Source organism: Microcaecilia unicolor, chromosome 6 (genome assembly GCF_901765095.1).
Source record: "Microcaecilia unicolor chromosome 6, aMicUni1.1, whole genome shotgun sequence".
NCBI classification, from domain to species: Eukaryota; Metazoa; Chordata; class Amphibia; order Gymnophiona; family Siphonopidae; genus Microcaecilia; species Microcaecilia unicolor.
The window spans coordinates 253,366,578-253,385,709 of record NC_044036.1 but is presented as its reverse complement, the minus strand read 5'-3'; the positions used below and the strand labels follow the sequence as shown (position 1 = coordinate 253,385,709).

Here is a 19,132-nt window from a genome sequence, read left to right as displayed (position 1 = left end):
CTTTGTCAACAGATTTGGAGGACAAGATGGAAGGGAGGAGGTCAGAGATACAAGAGGATAAGGTGGGGGGGTCAACAGCCTGGAGATTTCTGGACGTAGTAGTTAGTGTGGGGCGAGATTTAGGGGGAGGGTGCTGAAGTGTGAATGTGATTAGGTGATGGTCAGAGAGAGGAAGAGTTGAAACGCAGAAATTGGAGGGAGAGCAGGTGGAAGAGAGGACGAGATCATGACAGTGGCCAGATTTATGAGTAGGGGTGGTGGGGCTCAGTTGGAGGTTGAAGGAGGAGGTAAGAGTGAGGAACTGAGAAACATATGAGTTGGATGGGTTATCAGTGTGAATATTGAAGTCACCAAGAATGAGGGATGGGGATGAGGGCTCGAGAAAAACGGTGAGCCAGGCATCGAAGTCGGTAAGGAAGGAATGGAGGGATTTATTGGGGGGGCGGTAAATGACTGCAACTCTGAGTGGCAGTGGGTGTACTATGGGTCAAGTATATTTGTAGGGTTGGGGGGAGGGAAGTGGAAAGGTGCTACTGTGTTATTGATGAGATAGTTTACTTGTTCCATTGTTTTCTTGGAAGGTTTCTCTTAATAAAAAGATTTAAACATAATACTGCAGAGGGAGAGAAAAGCAGAACACATCCCATTTACAAGAGTCAATTAATGTGCAATTCGAAAAGAAGGGATCCACTCTTTTAAAGGAAATTCATAGTTTTCAAAGTCCCCCAGATTTTCTTCCATCTGGTTTCGGGGCAGTTAACTTCTCCATCTTATAAACATAACTTAATTTATGTCTCCATAGGGTTAGAGAACAAAGCCAGTGCCAGGCACACTTCTATAGTCTCTGCCTTGAAAATGACAAGGACAAATCAAGATCAAGTATACGTATGTAGTATCACATCATACCTTATACCATGAGTTTATCTTGTTGGGCAGACTGGATAGACTGTACAGGTCTTCATCTGCCATCATCTACTAGGTTACAATCGGGCTCATTTTTGAAAGAGATGGATGTCCAAAAAGTGACATAAATCAGCATTTGGACATCCATCTCACAGAAACGGCCAAACCGGTATAATCGAAACTGCATTTTGGACGTCTTTCTCAGAAGTCCATTGGAAGGACATCCAAATCTCAAGGGGGCATATCAGAGGTGCGTTCAAGGCGGGACTTGGGCGTTCCTAAGACTTGGATGTCTTTGAGCCATAACGGAACAAAGCAAAAACGTCCACCACTAAAACTTCAATGTTTTGAGCTGGACCTGTTTTTAATATGAATAAGGCACAAAAAGGTGCCCCAAATGACCAGATGATCACTGAAGGGAATCAGGGATGACCTCCCCTTATTCCTCCAGTGGTCACTAACCCCTCCTACTCCCAAAAAGTGTATTGAAGAACATTACTTGGCAGCCTCTATGCCAGCCTCAGATGTCATATTCAGGTCTATGACAGCAGCATGCAGGTCCCTGGAGTAGTTTAGTGCACTTCAGACAGGTGGACCCAGGCCCATACCCCCACTACCTGATACACTTGTGTAGGAAACTGTGAGCCCTCTGAAATTCACCAGAAACCTACTGTACCCACATATAGGTGCCCCTTCACCTGTAAGGGTTATGGTGGTGGTGTACAGTTGGGGGTAGTTGGTTTGGGGGGGGGGGGGGTTGAGGGGCTCAGCACACAAGGTAAGGGAGCAGTGTACCTGGGAGCATTTTATGAAGTCAACTGCAGTGCTTCCTAGGGTGCCTGATTGCTGTCATGGGGTGTCAGGGGGGATCAGTCTACTAAAAATGCTGGCTCCTCCCACATCCAAATGGCTTGAATTTAGATGTTTTAGACTTGGACGTTTTTTTCTTTCAAAAATGGCCAAAAATCAAAGATGGCCAAATCAAAGGACTTCCAAATCCAAGGACGTCCATGGTATTTTCGAACACAAAAGATGGACATCCATCTTTTTCGAAAATGACCTTCTCCCCTCTTTGGAATTTGGACGTCTTTGTAGAACGTCCAAATTCTGACTTAGACGTTTCTTTCAAAAATGCCCCTCCACGTTATCTAGGTCTTTCCAACTAGCTGCCAAACTCAGTTTAGCAGCATTTATTAGTTGTCTAACTAATGCTTATCAAGTCCTGGTATATCTTTACTGAACAGAAATAAACGTTGGCTGTATCAATTCTTTTGGGTTTTTTTCCCATATCAGGTTTTTCCACAATAAGCCAGTTGGTCCACCCCTACTCTTTTTTGTTGTTGTTGCCTAAATTTAGGTGCCTAATTGCTAACTTAGGCTAGTATTCTGTAATGGATTAGGTACACAAATTTGCCATTCTAGAATGGTAGCTTGGTGGCTAGATTTTGTGGGCCTAACTTGAAGCACTCTTTATAGAATTGCACCCAGGATCGCTAGATGAAAAGTTCAAAAAGGTGTTTACAGGCATCTATGTGCCTTTATAAAATAGGCACACAGAATCAACCCTAAATACCACACACACAGAAGTTTACATCAACCAAGAAAACAGTGGCAAAGCTATGGGTGGGCACAGGCCTACTCATTCTTGGCTCAGACTCACCCAATGGCGGCACCCCACATCAACATCTCTCCTCCTCCGAGGCATCTTGGCATTTGCCTGCATGTCGCTGAACCCCATCCCTCTCTGGTGTCCCTTACAGGCATCCCTGGTGCCTGCAGTGATTCAATTACTGCTACCTGTGTCAGCCCTGCAGGCTTCCATCGGCCAGGTCCTGTCCTCGCTTTCATCATTTCCTGTCTGGCGGGACCCGGCCGATGGAAGCATTCAGGACCAGTGCAGGCAGCAATAATTGAATCACTGTAGTTGCCAGGGAAGCCTGTAAGGGACATCAGGGAAGGATGGGGTTCAGCAATGGGCAGGCAGATACCAAGATGCGGAGGAGGAGGAGGAGGAGGAGGAGGAGGAGGAGAGATGTTGATCTGGGGTAAGTGAAAAAAAAATCTATAATTTTTAAAAATATCTCCGTGGAGGGGGGGGGGGGGGGGATGTGGAGTTCCATGCCGTGCCATGGAAGGGCCCATCTAAGTTAGCTCTGGGCCCATCCAAAATACTGGGTCTGGCTACGCCACTGCAAGAAAATGATGTAAATGTGTGTATGTACTTTTACTAGGTACCCACATGTTTTATAAAATATGCTTATATCACAACTGTGCCTCCACTTTGTCCAAACTATCCCCCCAGGAATGTCTATGTGTAGTGCATGTATAAACTTGTCTTAACAAGTTGGACAATAACACAAAACAGCGAAGATGACCCAAAATAAAGGGGGGAACATTAACATTAAAAAAAAAAAATGAAAAATCAAAGTATAAAATGAAAAATAAAAAATTATAAAAATAAAAAGTAAAAAATTAAAAATTAAAATAAAAAAAGTAAAAAAAAAAAAACTCAAGACGACACACAAAAAGATAAAAATCCAAATTTTATTGAAAGGTGATATGACTCGACACAGCTGTGTTTCGGCCCAACTGGCCTGCGTCAGGAGTCTAATTAAAACAAATCAAATTAAAACAACATCAATATAAATATACTGAACCTCATTAGTTAAGCAGTAAGTAGACACTCAATAACAAACACATAATGTAAACATATTTCTACTATATTCTATCTATCTGGAGTACCAATTTGATGATGTGTGAAAATACAAACATATCTTTCAAAAGAAAGTAGATATTTGTGTGTGGTTTTTTTTAAATATACATAATATGAGTTTTTAATTCAAATTGAAATGAATTTAAAACATTTTTTAAGAATCATTTTGAGGTATGTAGTTTATCTACTTTCTTATAAGAAAGGTTTGAGAATAGCTCTGGGAGAGGGAGGGACAACTCTAACACCACCAATGGGGAGACTTTGACAGCACGCACAGGAAGGAAGGGGAATGGCTGACTCCAGAAGACTAGGAGAAGCCAAGTGATTAGAGGAACCTGGGTATAAAGAAACTGCAAGTTGACAATAGAACCATAAGTTGGACAGGACAATAGGACTGGGACAAAATAAAAAACACAGACTCAAGTGAGCACTGTAGGTTTATTCTGAGGCACTTCAACAAGCTTAGTCTACACAGTTAAATGTTAAACGTACAGCCAGAATTCAAATGGGATTCAAATAGGATTTGTATTGTTTTTATATCACCCTGACAGGCTCTTGGTGCCAACTAGAACAAAATAGTGCACAAGCAGAGTTTACACTGTGGATAGAGTTGTAACTGAAAATAAAACTAGGCACTTTTCTCTCTCTTCCTCAGAGTTCAGTTTCTGGTCCACAGCTCCTATGCAACTCCCTAGACCACAGCTTCCAGACGTTGGATCTCCTGCATTCTCCTGACCTTAGGTCTTAGATTCTCCTCTATCCTGCCTATGTGAGCTCTCCCCAGTGGTTGTATAAGCAGTAGGAAAGAGGCTTAAATGAATGTGGGGCCTGTGAGCCTATCATGTATTCATAGGAAACACAGTGATTGTTTCTCTCATGGATTTTTTTTTTTTCAGTCTTGGAACCTTTATGGAAAGAGAGGTCTGTGACTACTTGTTGGACAAAAGACCCAATTCTCAGCTTCATCCTGATTCCAACCATCACTAAAGACAGCCATGGTATGAGCAATCCTTTAGTAGAACCTAGGCAAACAAGCATTTTAAGCACTAAACCAAATCATAGATACATTTTACCTCCCCCCCCCCCCCCCCCCCATGTGAACATCTAATTGTATCAAATTAATGTAGGGTTTTAAAAATCCGCTAGATTTCAACAAGTGCTCTCCTCAGCAAGCACTCTCCCTAGTCTCTCTTTCCATGTGACTAGCTGCTCACAGTTTTCTGCACCTTTGGGTGCTGTGAGTTTGTTTCAGAGGCTGAAAACTCCCTTGGGATGATAGGGGCATAAAGACTTCAGGAGGGGAGAAGGGGCCAATGCATGGTGCTGGCTGATGACACAGGCAGCTGGCAATGCCACTTCTTGTCCTATATGGACTGAGGCAGCAGCTGCAACTGATGACATTATTTGTTTCCTCTACAGAACTTGGGCAGCAGCAAATTCATGCATATATGAGAGGGCCACACCACACCTTTGGCCCTAGGCAAATGCATAGTTTTCCTATGTCTTCATCCTGCCTGAGGAAGGGGTGTAGACAGACCTGCCATTTTGAGTGGGCCCAGAGTTAATCGGGATGCCCCACCCCCACCCCTACCCCTGTACATACATACAATATAATGGAGGGTTTTACTGACCTGATGTCTGCCCATTTCCTCTGAACCCCCTCCCCCAGTCCTACCTCAGAGCCGTTGCTGATCACAATTCCTATAGGTAACCTTTGCTGGCCCTGCATGCTTCTCTCTACCACATTCCCGCCAAAAAAACAAGAAGTGACATCATTGAAGGCAGGACATGATAGAGAGAAGCCTGCAGGCCTGACACAGGATGCATATAGGAATTACTGCCGGCAGTAAATCTGAGGTAGACCGGGAGGGGGGTTCCAGAGAGAGATGGGCAGATGCCAGGCTACAAGTAGAGAAAAGGGAGAGAGAGAATGAGGTGCCGCCACTGAAAGGTTTTGGGGGCCTTATGGGCTGCTGACTGGGTAGGCCTGATGCAAGAATGGGTGGGCCTGTGCCAACCCAGGCCCATCTTTAGCTATGCCACTGGCTTTAGGAGACCTTACTGAGGAAAGGAGACTAGAGATGGAAGTGCTGGAATGTCTACAGCCTAAGAAGGGTGTGGATTGTCTGAATACCAGACTATCTAGGCTGCTCCCAAGGACAGGATTGAGGGCTATAGCCTAGAGATGCCCAATGGGTTTTCTAACTTCCTACTGCAACACTGGGGAAAACGGAAGGTACCACTGTGGATATGTATGTCTGTAGTTTAAAATTACACAGAGTTAGTAGAATGAAAAGTATGGGTAAAACTGTGTTATGTTTAAATTAAGTACATTTATATTCAGACTTGCCCCATCCAATATGAGTTAGATATTGACTTTTCTTTTTTCTGAAAAATCTCTATGTACTAGAGATCACTTATCTCTTCATTTTCTATCAGTTAAGAGTGTAACATTTAAAGTTATCCTCAGCATTATTTTATTGTCAGGCTCTAATCATTTGGAACTCAGTACCAATGTTGTAGCCTCTTGATCTGTGCTTCGCATTGAACCAAAAGGTGTAATACAAGTCCTTATATTGTAGTATGTTGTATTGTAACCTTTAGCAGAGAATTAATTGCAATGTATTGCCTTCAGGGTAGGGCCCCTTCGTATTGGCATATACCTAATTTTTTTTCTGCATTGTGAGTTTTTGTAAGCAGTTCTTTTGCACATATAAGTAATTTCACCTGTGTTGGTAGTGACCTCAAATACGTGCATCTGAATTCAGCTTTCTGCTTCCTTGTGAGCTCTTGAGGGTCACCAGCTCTAAAGCCAGCAGTGTCCAGACTGCAGAGTACTGATCTCTATGAACTGGCAGAGGCAAGGGCTGTTGGTCTTTTCTGCATGACGTGTCACAGCGATGTAAGGGAGCTGGCTAGTGACGAGAAGTCTGATGTAACAGCCACTGAAAAGGACCAGGAGCTGGTAAGCCATCACCTAAGGTGAAGCCAAAGAATATCTCAGAAATGATCTATAACATTACAATATCTATATCTAGTGACCGCACAGGCACTGTCTCTAATGTAAGCAAATATATCGCATGCACATTCATTAGAGAAATTCTCAAAACCAAGCTGATTGAGATACACATGGGGGAAGCCACTGCTTGCCCTGGGTTTGGTAGCATGGAATGTTGCTGCTATTTAGGTTTCTGCCTTGTGACTTGGATTGGCCTCTGCTGGAAGCAGGATACTGGGCTAGATTGACCATTGGTCTGACCCAATATGGCTATTCTTATGTTCTTATGTTCCCCCTTCCCTGGGTCCAGCATCTCTCACCCCCACCTCTGGGTCCAGTCTCTCTACCCTCAATCTGCTCGAGTCTCTCCCTTCTCCCTCCTTCCTTCCCTATTGAAGAAGTAGCCTAGTGCTTAGTACAGTGGACTTTGATTCTGGGGAACTGGGTTTGATTCCCACTGCAGCTCTTTCTGACTGTGGGCAAATCACTTAACCCTCCATTGCCCCAGGTACAAAATAAGTACCTTTATACATGTAAACTGCTTTGAAAATAGTTGCAAAATTCACAGAAAGGCGGTATATCAAGTCCCATTTCCCTTTCCCTCCCTCTCTCTCTGCCCATGCCTCCCACAGTCATCCACACTTACAGCAGGTTGCCGGCAGTGGCAACAATTGAAACAGGCTGCTTCAGGCTGGCCCCCTCAGGCTTTCTCTGTCATGTCTTGCTCACATGGAGGCAGGCAGAATGCAAGAGGGAAAGCCCCAGTAGGGCTGGCCTGCAGCAATGTGTTTTGATTGGTGCTGCTGCGGGTGACCCATTGTAAGTGTGGAGGACTACAAGGGGTGGGGGTTTGGGGAGACAGGGGAAGATGCTGAACTCACAGGAGTGAGGGGATTGATGTCAAACCCATGAGGATGGAGATCAGGGAGCTAATGCATTAGAGTAGAGAACTTCGAGGAGGTGGCCCTGGACGTTTTGCTAGGCTTGCTCAGTGGTAGTTCTGCCCCAGCACATGCTAATTCTTGTATTAATGGGGTAATTACATAAAGAAGATGCTAATATTTACATCGCAAATACCCATGTAAATGCTTAGAATACAGGCATATACACGTATATGTAGGCACATATGTGCATAAATGCCAAAAATCTAGCTAAACACTATTCTGTAAAAACATGCATATCTTACAAACCCATATTTTAAAGTGGATGTTCACATAAGTGGAACTCACACTTTCACATGTAACTTCTTGCATACTATTAGTTAAGTGATTGAGGCATGAGCATTTATACCAGATCTATGGCTGGTGTAAGTCTTCACATTTAACTGCATATAAACTTATATACCCAGTTATGCTTGTACTCTATAAAAGAAAGTCGAAACAGCGCAATTCTATAAAAGATGCTAAAAGATAGGCACCAAAAATCTGAGCACTAGGCAAATTTGGGCACTAAAGGCTCTGTTTACTAAGCCACGTTATAGGTGCATTAGCATTTTTAATGCACCTTAACTATGTACACATGTTGAAATTGTATACGCCTACAATATCCTTATAGGCACCTACACAGCGCGCGCACTAATTGTAGGTGCTTAAAAATGCTAACGCGCCGTAGTAAACAGGGCCCTAAATCTGTAATACAATAATAGCAACTAAGAAAAAATATTTTGGAAGGCAAAAAAATGCAACTTCTAAAAAATACTTTTGCCTTTGAGATTAAGGAAGAGGACACAAAATGTGCCCCCCCCCCCCACCTTAGGCTCTGGCCCCCTCCCACTGTGAGGTCTGGCTACACCCCTACATACACAGTTATGGAATTGCCCTTCACTTGCTTCACACATTTTAGAAAAAAGGGCCCCTCATGTTCTTAGGCAAGTAACTCAATCCCCCTATGCTCAGACTGACTGTTAAGATTATATTGTGTGGTGCCATGTGCCCTGAATTTGATTGATTGATTGATTGATTGATTGGGATTTATTAACTGCCTTTCTGAAGAGATTCATCCAAGGCAGTGTACAGCAGGTTTAGAACATAAGAATAACCATATTGGGTCAGATCAGTGGTCCATCCAGCCTAGTATCCTGCTTTCAACTGTGGCCAATCCAGGTCACAAGTACCTGACAGAAACCCAAACAGTAGCAACATTCCATGTTACTGATCCCAGAGCAAGCTGTGGCTTCCCCCATGTCTATCTCAATAGCAGACTATGGACTTTTCTTACAGAAACTTGTCCAAACTTTTTAAAACCCAGATACGCCATAGAAAGGAAAAAGGGGGGGGGGGCTTTGAGGAGGGAAGGGGGGTAGGGAACGTGGAGGGGGGAGTAGTTTAGGGGGGGGGGGGAACTACTAATATTAATAAAAATACAAAATGTGAAGATATGCCAATTGCTGTTATGGAACTTACTTATGTAATGTGAAATATTACAGCTGATTATGTTAACTTAATAAAAATGATTGAAACATAAAACCCAGATACGCTAATCGCTATTAACACATCCTCTGGTAATGAGTTCTATAGATTAACTATTCATTGAGTGAAAAAATATGTTCTCCTATTTGTTTTAAAAGTATTTATTTATTATGTATTATTTTATTTATTAGGGTTTATTTAATGCCTTTTTGAAGAAATTCACCCAAGGCAGTGTACAGTAAAAAGAAACTAGACATAGGCATAGACTATTACAGCAGTAAACATATTCAAGCAACAATATCCATTATGGTAAATTACACCACTTACAATGTCAACACAATAAACATCTTAATAGATAGCATAGATAAGCAGAGGTAAAGCATATAGATAGATAAGAAAAAACAGCAGGACTTAGAAAGAAATCAATGTGACTACCTTCAGGAAAAATTGCACACACAGTCAGAAAAGGTGCAAGAAAATTATCTCAGCTAGGGGACGACTAGATAAATAAGCCCTGCTACAATAAGTGCAGTCAATGTTAGTCCTTGGGGTCTGTGACTAGCTAGTTACTGTAGCTGCTTCTTCAGTTAAAGGTTTGAGAGAAGACTAAGCATTCGACTGCTTCCTGAAGTAGAGATAGTCTTACATAAAGTAAAGGTTTTCTGGGAGTGCATTCCAGAGTGTGAGGGCTACTCCAGAGAAGCCTCATTGGTAGATGTCAAATTGGTTAATTTCCTTTGGAATATGCATGGTTAGGGCAGTGGTTCCCAAACCTGGTCCTGAAGGCACCCCACCCAGTCAGGTTGTCAGGATACCCGCAATAAATATTTATGAGAGAGATTTGCTTACAGAGGAGGCAGTGCATGCAAATCTCTCTCATGAATATTCATTTTGGATATCCTGAAAACCTGATCAGCTGGGTGCCTCCAAGACCAGGTTTGGGTCCTGGAGGCACCCTAGCCAGTCAGGTTTTCAGGATACCCACAATGAATATTCATAAGAGAGATTTGCATACAGAGGAGGCAGTGCTTGCAAATCTCTCTCATGAATATTAATTGTGGATATCCTGAAAACCTGACTGGCTGGTGAGCCTCCAGGATTAGGTTTGGGAACCACTGGGTTAGGGATATTCTTCAGAAGAACCTTAGTGACCTTGAAGGTATATAGAAGGTGGTCTTGTTGTTCAAGTGCTCTGACCATTTTCTTTAAGGGCTTTAGAAGTCAGACAATTTTAAATGTAGCCTTATATTATCAATCATCTCACAGTGGTTGAGTGCCAGCTTACTATGCCCAGCTACACTCCCACAAGAAGGTGCTGGCCACCCTCTGTTGTTGGATTTTACCTTGGGCACACCATCTGGTACAAGTGGAACCACTTCACTCGGTATGAAAGCCTTTCTCTTTGAGCTCCTTTTGCTAGAGAGTAGAAGGGCTTCTTCTCCTTCCTTATCAGGCTCGTTAACAGTTTCTACAAGAATGCTGAGCTGTTTTAGGTATTTGAGAGCAGACTGAAACATACAAAAACAAATGATTCCCCCTTTGTACATTGCTTTCCTCAGCAGTCTCCATGGAAAACTTACAGTTAGGCAGAATGAAATGTGTTTGCTTCTGGTTTATTAGTGTCTCTGGAAAGAAAATGAGAGTAACTATGGTGATTTGAAAAGCAAATGGAATCGCTGGTTTCTAGTGAAACAGGAAACTGGGAAGTTGGGGTTCTGGATAACTACATCTGTTGCCCCATATTTTGTTTATCTGGGCCTGCTACAGCTGGATGAAATAAAGAACTACACAGAAACCTGAAATGACAGGAAATTTTGTTTTTCTTTTCACCTGTGTCATCATTCAACAGTGTATACTATTGCTTAATAGTATACACTGTCGCTCAGTAATGTGCACCAGGGGTGTATCCATTCAAGGTGCGTGTGTTACATACACGCCCCCTACCAGTCCCTCCCTTCTCCCTCCTGCCACATCTCTCCCTTCCCTTCCTGGCCCCACAAGGCTCTTGCAATTCTCCCAGTCCCCCCACCCCCCGCCTTTAAAATCACCTCCAGTCTTTACCTTGGCACAACTAACAGCACTCATAAGCTGCCTGCAGCCTGGAACAGGGCTTTCTCTCTGAACTGTCCCGCCCCTTCTGATGCAACTTCCTATTTTCTGAAGGGTGGTATGGTATAGAAAGAAAGTCCTGATTCAGGCTGCCGGGGCAAAGATTGGAGGTGATTTTAAGATACTGGGGGGGGGGGGGGAGGGAGGGAATTGCAAGAGCTTTGAGTGGCCAAGAAGGGCAGGGAAGGGAGAGATGTGGCAAGAGGGAGAAGGGAGGGACATGCAGTGTGAGACACACCCCCTGTTGAAAACTCCTTGCTACACCACTGATGTGCACTATTTATCAATAGGCGCACTACTAAAGAGTAGAGTGCTATATTGCATAATCCTTCACACTATAGAGCAATGCAGTGAACTATTTGATTCATTTAGGCGCCTTTTTACTAAGCTACAGTAAAATTTGCAGTTACCTCAGCTTAACTCAGGACTTTACCCCACAGTAGCTGCAAATTCAACATGGCAATTAAGTATTCAATGCAATTTAGCAAAAGGACCTCTTAGTGTGCTATTGTAGAGTACATTATTGACAAAATAGCCCCAAAATTAAATTCTTTAAAAATAAACAAAGGACCCTGTTTACTAAGTCACATTGTAGGCGCACAAACTGTTAAGCATGCGCTAAAAATTAGCACATGCTAACGATAGATAGGGCCCAAAGTGAAAAACCTATAAACCACATGGGAAAGTAAATAAAATGAAAACTTTTGGCCTACACACACCCTTATTTTTTAATCATTGCAAAACTGAAGGTGCAAAACTACAGCTATGCGTTGGCATCCTTTTCAACCAACTCTCCAACAATCGCCCAACATCTGCTCACAGGACTCTAAGGGGTCCTTTTACTAAGGCACGCTGAAAAATGGCCTGCGCTAGTGTAGGCACATGTTTTGGATGTGTGCAGATCCATTTTTCAGCATGCCTGTAAAAAGGTCCTTTTTTTGGGCAGAAAATGGACATGCAGGAAAACGTGTTAACTGGGTGGTAATCGTCAGCACTCATACAAGGCCAATTACTGCCCGGTTAGTGCCGCATGCAGGAAATAAAATATATTTTCCGGTGAGCATAGTGGACGCAAATAAAAAATGACATTACCGCCCGGGCCATGCAGTAGCTGGGCTGTAGTTCTGAATTGGCGCACATTGGGTGTGCGAAGGCACCTATGCAGCTTAGTAAAAGGGTCCTTAAAAATCCATTACCTGCTCATTTCTCGTCAGCTCTGCAAGGTAGATGGACAAGGTCTGAAGACACCTCTCTAGATTAAAATAGACAAACCACATCTGGTGAGACAGTAGTTAAGGCATCTAAAGCTTACTATTATATCCATGTGAATCTAGAAATATACAGTGGTGGAAATAAGTATTTGATCCCTTGCTGATTTTGTAAGTTTGCCCACTGACAAAGACATGAGCAGCCCATAATTGAAGGGTAGGTTATTGGTAACAGTGAGAGATAGCACATCACAAATTAAATCCGGAAAATCACATTGTGGAAAGTATATGAATTTATTTGCATTCTGCAGAGGGAAATAAGTATTTGATCCCCCACCAACCAGTAAGAGATCTGGCCCCTACAGACCAGGTAGATGCTCCAAATCAACTCGTTACCTGCATGACAGACAGCTGTCGGCAATGGTCACCTGTATGAAAGACACCTGTCCACAGACTCAGTGAATCAGTCAGACTCTAACCTCTACAAAATGGCCAAGAGCAAGGAGCTGTCTAAGGATGTCAGGGACAAGATCATACACCTGCACAAGGCTGGAATGGGCTACAAAACCATCAGTAAGACGCTGGGCGAGAAGGAGACAACTGTTGGTGCCATAGTAAGAAAATGGAAGAAGTACAAAATGACTGTCAATCGACAAAGATCTGGGGCTCCACGCAAAATCTCACCTCGTGGGGTATCCTTGATCATGAGGAAGGTTAGAAATCAGCCTACAACTACAAGGGGGGAACTTGTCAATGATCTCAAGGCAGCTGGGACCACTGTCACCACGAAAACCATTGGTAACACATTACGACATAACGGATTGCAATCCTGCAGTGCCCGCAAGGTCCCCCTGCTCCGGAAGGCACATGTGACGGCCTGTCTGAAGTTTGCCAGTGAACACCTGGATGATGCCGAGAGTGATTGGGAGAAGGTGCTGTGGTCAGATGAGACAAAAATTGAGCTCTTTGGCATGAACTCAACTCGCCGTGTTTGGAGGAAGAGAAATGCTGCCTATGACCCAAAGAACACCGTCCCCACTGTCAAGCATGGAGGTGGAAATGTTATGTTTTGGGGGTGTTTCTCTGCTAAGGGCACAGGACTACTTCACCGCATCAATGGGAGAATGGATGGGGCCATGTACCGTACAATTCTGAGTGACAACCTCCTTCCCTCCGCCAGGGCCTTAAAAATGGGTCGTGGCTGGGTCTTCCAGCACGACAATGACCCAAAACATACAGCCAAGGCAACAAAGGAGTGGCTCAGGAAGAAGCACATTAGGGTCATGGAGTGGCCTAGCCAGTCACCAGACCTTAATCCCATTGAAAACTTATGGAGGGAGCTGAAGCTGCGAGTTGCCAAGCGACAGCCCAGAACTCTTAATGATTTAGAGATGATCTGCAAAGAGGAGTGGACCAAAATTCCTCCTGACATGTGTGCAAACCTCATCATCAACTACAGAAGACGTCTGACCGCTGTGCTTGCCAACAAGGGTTTTGCCACCAAGTATTAGGTCTTGTTTGCCAGAGGGATTAAATACTTATTTCCCTCTGCAGAATGCAAATAAATTCATATACTTTCCACAATGTGATTTTCCGGATTTAATTTGTGATGTGCTATCTCTCACTGTTACCAATAACCTACCCTTCAATTATGGGCTGCTCATGTCTTTGTCAGTGGGCAAACTTACAAAATCAGCAAGGGATCAAATACTTATTTCCACCACTGTAGAAGCACAGAAAATGACAGCAGTTAAAAAAAATCCCCTTGATTCTATAAAAGTCGCCAAAAATTGCATCTGTCAATTTAGGCGAGATCCTGATTTGCACTTGCAATTTAATAGAATAATGAGTCAATTAGTGCCAATAATTGTCTTCTTAAGAAGCAATTATTGGCACTAATTAGATTTAATTGGGACTAACGCATTTAAAGTTAGGCGGGGTACTGCGCCTAAAATTTATGCACAGTTCAAAAAGGGGGGCATGGAAATGGGAAAAGTCATGGGCCTTTCAGGGCAGAATGGGGGCATGGTTTTGAGTTATGCGCGTAATTACAGAACATGGGTGTCCTTCGTGGATATTTAGGCGTGGGCATTTAGGTGCGGGCATTTGCACCATGGTACAAATGGTGGCACCTAAGTTTACATGCAACCTCTCTGCTTAAGCATTTATTCTATAAACTGCACCAACTTTAGGCCTGGGTGGTAATACCATTTTTTTCATAGAAACATGACGGCAGATAAAGGCCATATGACCCATCCAGTCTGCCTATCCTAAAGCCACACTGAGCCCGCAAATAGGTGGGAAAATATGGGATACAAATGCAATAAATAAATAAAACCCCTAATTCTTCCTGTTCCTAAGCAATCCCACATGCTTATCCCATGCCTTTTTAAATTCTGGAACAGTCCTCGACTCCACCACCTCCACCGGGAGGCCATTCCACGCCTCCACCACCCTTTCTGTGAAATAATACTTCCTTAGGTTACTCCTAAGCCTATTACATATTCCCTCTTAACTTTGTTATATGCCCCCTCATTCCAGAGCTCTCCTTCATTTTTCCTGCTGGTCATGCCTCTCTTTATGCACCCAAGCATCCTTCTGGCTTTGGCTGTCGCTTTTTCTACCTGTTTGAAAGCTTTAAGGTCATCAGACACAATCACCCCAAGTCCCGCTCTTCCTTCGCACACTGAAGCACTTCACCCCTATACTGTACTGTTCCCTCGGATTTTTGCGACCCAAGTGTATGACCCTGCATTTTTTGGCATTAAACCTTAGTTGCCAAATATCAGTCCATTCCTCTAGCTTCGCTAGATCCTTCCTCATTTTATTCACACCCTCCAGGGTGTCCACCCTGTTGCAGAGTTTAGTATCATCCGCAAAGAGGCAAACCTTACCAGACAGCCCTTCCGCAATATCGCTCACAAAGATGTTAAAAAGAGCCAGCCCTAGGACCGATCCCTGTGGTACTCCTCTGACAACATCTTTTTCTTCAGAGCAAGCTCCATTTACCACTACCCTCTGCATCCATGCGTCTGATACGCGCATCGGAAATTATTTTTTATTTTCCAATGTGTGGTACTATCCAGGTGGTAATTGGCAGTGTACATGCACTGATAGCTACCACCTGGTTAACACGTGAGACATACCACTAAGTCAATGGGTGGTGGTAAGGTCTCAGACCCAAAATGGACGCACGCCAATTTTAATTTTGCCACACAACTATTTTCAGTAAAAAAGACCTTTTTCTTAGGTGCACTGAAAAATGGTTCTGCGTGTGTCCAAAACATGTGCCTACAGTAACGCAGGCCACTTTTCAGCGTACCTTAGTAAAAGGACTCCTTAGAAAGAAACACCAATTTAGGGATAGTAAAGCTTGTCATTCAACCAAAAAAACACCCTCTTCTTCCAACCAGGCATTTCTAGTAGAAAATCAGCTCTCCTTATTCACCTAAATTAAACGTTAATTTTAAAAAGTTTGCTTTAAGTTGCCGTTTAATATTCTTCAAGGATTCCTCCTTCTGTAAAGTAATAGGTAACTTGTTCCAGAGTACTGGAGGGGGGGGGGGGGGGTAGCCAATAAAATGCACTCTCTCTAGTAGCCGCTAAATGCACTTGTGATATATTTATTTATTGATTGATTGATTGATTAGGATTTATTGAGAATAAGTCAGACATAAGCAATAGACAAATTACAGCAGTAAAAATATTCAAATAACAATACAAAGTATGACGTAATATGCTGCATTACAATGTCAACACAATACGCAATAAAACATTTTAATGTAGCATATGATGTCAGCATAGGGTATAAGCAAAGATGGAACATATAGGGGGTCTTTTACTAAGGTTAGCTTGAGTTATCTGCAGCAGGTTCCATTTTATTCCTATGGGCCCTGCTGCAAATAACTCAAGCTAATATTCAGTAAAAGACTCCCATAGATAGGTAAGATAGAGTAAGAGGAGTAAGAAAATAAGGTACAAATTTAAATAAAGTTGCAAATGAAGGCAGAGAGGGGGAATAATAATTCCATTTTCCCTGTGTTAATGAATATTTATAAATATTTACAGCTTTCCTCCAAGATTCTTTGTTACTATTATTTTGATTTTTAAACCCTGCCCTCTCTACTGAGTCATTGGTGCAATATTGTCTAAACTTTCCCCATTAATTTTGTTCCAATTAGCAATTGGTGATTCAGGCCATTCATCCTACTTCTCGATCACTTTATCTACATTAGATTGAAAAAATATCCTTATCCACCATACCCTGTATTTCATAAACTCTAAACTGATTTATCTTAGGTTTATCAGATTTTTTCCTCCGATAATATGGTCACACCACTATTTGTTACAGTTTATTGTTTCCTCCAGCAAACACTAAATTGCAATAAATAGTGGTCTGACCATATTATCAGTTTCCACTCTAGGGCTTCTACAACAATATTGGTAGGTCTTGAGAATATTATAAGCCAGTAAATCTAGTTGGTGACCTTTCTAATGTGCAGGCTGTGATGGATTTAAGAACATATCTATGGATTCCAAAAGTGTCATAACTTCTAAAGTTTTAGCATCACCAATATCTTCTAGATGTAAGTTTAAATATCTTCTATAGTCTGCTAAACACAAAGGGGCCCTTATCGGCGGTAGCTATACCACTACATCGCCGTGCACCAAATTGGCCCTACTGCTGGGCCTGCTGAGAAGCCCGGTAGTAGTTACAGCTTCTGGCGTGTGGTGATTATAGCATTAAAAATACTTTGTATTTTCTAGCACAGAGGATGTGCCCAGCGGTAATCGGGCAGCGCCACACGCTGCCCAGTTACTGCCGGAGTCCCTATCGGAGGCAGTAAGAACTCCCACAGGAAATGACCGTGTGCCATTGCCATGGCTTAGTGCATGGACATTTCCTTCTGGGAAAAAAAGTCTTTTACCTGTGGTGGTTAAAGGGGACCTCGTCGTGTGGCAAATCTGCACACCTACACCACTGTAGGGCCCCTTTTACCGCCATTTTGTAAAAGGACCCCTAAGTCATAAAAACTTTTCTGAGCTTATCTCCATTTTCCTGGTGGACAATAAAATAATATACACCATAAAAGATCAGCAAGTATATTGTCTGATATTGAACAAGCTAAAACTTCTAGCGCTGGTGATTGAAATGAAGTTTTCAATTGAACATCAAAGAAAGCTTTGTAAATCTACATTAGATCACCACCACCTCTTTTTTTCTGTAGATAAATGCAAAATCTTATATCCATTTGGGCATAGATCTCTCAGTACCAGATCCTCTTGAGTTTATAACTATGTATTTGTTACAAATACAAAACCTGGTTGTTCTACCTCCATCCATTCCCATATTAAAATATCTTTATTTATCACCAGTCTGGCATTTGTTTAGAAACAATGCATCAGGTTTAATAAGTTAAGATCCTCTCTAGATCTAGCTAACAGTGTTAGCTGGGGTGAGGAAATATTACCACTGGCCCTACCATGTCTATGAAACATACTTCTTTGAAATTGTTTCTTAATAATGTCTCTATTTTGTTGGCTAAATATGTTTCACAATTTTTGAGGTTGTCATAGTTAGAGAGAATAATTCCAGTTTTAAATTGCCTATCCACCGGTATCAAAACAGGAATTGGCCATTCTGTACTCAATCTGAAGGACAATTCATAAAACCAAATACTCTGTATTGTGATTATACCCGAATGTTAGTACTAAAACTTTTAAATTATAATTCACTACAAAAGCTAAAAGAAAATATGAAAATGAAAAATATCAATGGGCACTATGATGCACAGTCAGTTGACGCTCTTTATGTAATGAGTTCCAAAGGAATTCCAACTGACATCATCACACAACTCGAACAAGTCCTGGAGTGCTCTTCCCACCGCTGAGTGGCGAATATATTTGAATTCTATTGTCAGGACAATACTGGTAGCTTAACAATATTAGTTATATCAATTAATGATGTGGGTAATGACTCTTTCTCTAACTTGCCTCAGGAGCAGGTGTTCTTTAATAGTGTATTCCAACTAATGTCATCAGCAGGTGACTCGAACAAGTCCCAGACTGCTTCTCCCACTACTAGTGTTGAATATACTAGTGTTGAATTCTATTGTCAGGACAATACTAGTAGCTTAACAGCACTAGTTATGTCAAATAATGGTGTGGGTAATGGTTCTTGCTTACTTTACCTGAATGTACACACATCAATAGCTTTCAGGCTTGCAGGCAGTTTATAAGAAATTAAATTTAAAAATAAAATGAAACTAACAACCATTTTACATGCATATGTTGTCAAATACACATGAGAATGACTTTATAGGGAGTTACCTGGCACTTGTTGGATTGTGCAGTGGGAGTCAGGCACTGCCGTAGATGGAGTGTACTAGTGACGTGGCTGAGGCCCTTCCTGGGTTGCATAAAGATCTGCCCCCTTCCTCGGTACGCAGCCATGGGCATGTGGCCGTGGGTGTGTGCCCAAAGGAGTATGACCAAAAAGGCAGGACACAACCCTTTGGAGACAGGAGTGGGAGATTCTCTTGGTTTATTCCCGTACTTATGAGGATGCAAAAAGGTGGCAAGTTGGTGAAACTGGGATCATCTGTAAAAGGCCCTATGGATCAGCCTGTGCAGATGAGAGGAGTTGCTATGAGTGCCAGAACTGTGAGTACAGTATTTCCTTCCTCAATATCCTTGTCATTGGGTAGGAGAATGCCACCTCCTCAACCAGCACAGATTAGGGAATTATTGGAGTCTCCTATGAATAGAGGCTCTGTTATCTCGCAGGAGGAAT

At 42.5% G+C, this 19,132-nt stretch overlaps 1 protein-coding gene across 1 annotated transcript in view; it reads right to left on the bottom strand.

The window, feature by feature from the left end:
* Window positions 1–6,406: 6,406 nt before the first annotated feature.
* Window positions 6,407–19,132, bottom strand: part of TMEM268 (transmembrane protein 268) — a 38,191-nt gene continuing 25,465 nt past the window's right edge. The window contains exons 6-8 of the mRNA XM_030207235.1: window positions 12,328–12,408; window positions 10,366–10,530; window positions 6,407–6,593 (exon numbers count right to left, since the gene is read on the bottom strand). Coding sequence (XP_030063095.1) covers window positions 6,423–6,593; window positions 10,366–10,530; window positions 12,328–12,408 — 417 coding nt within the window. The 3' untranslated portion in view covers window positions 6,407–6,422. The remainder of the gene's footprint in view (window positions 6,594–10,365; window positions 10,531–12,327; window positions 12,409–19,132) is intronic.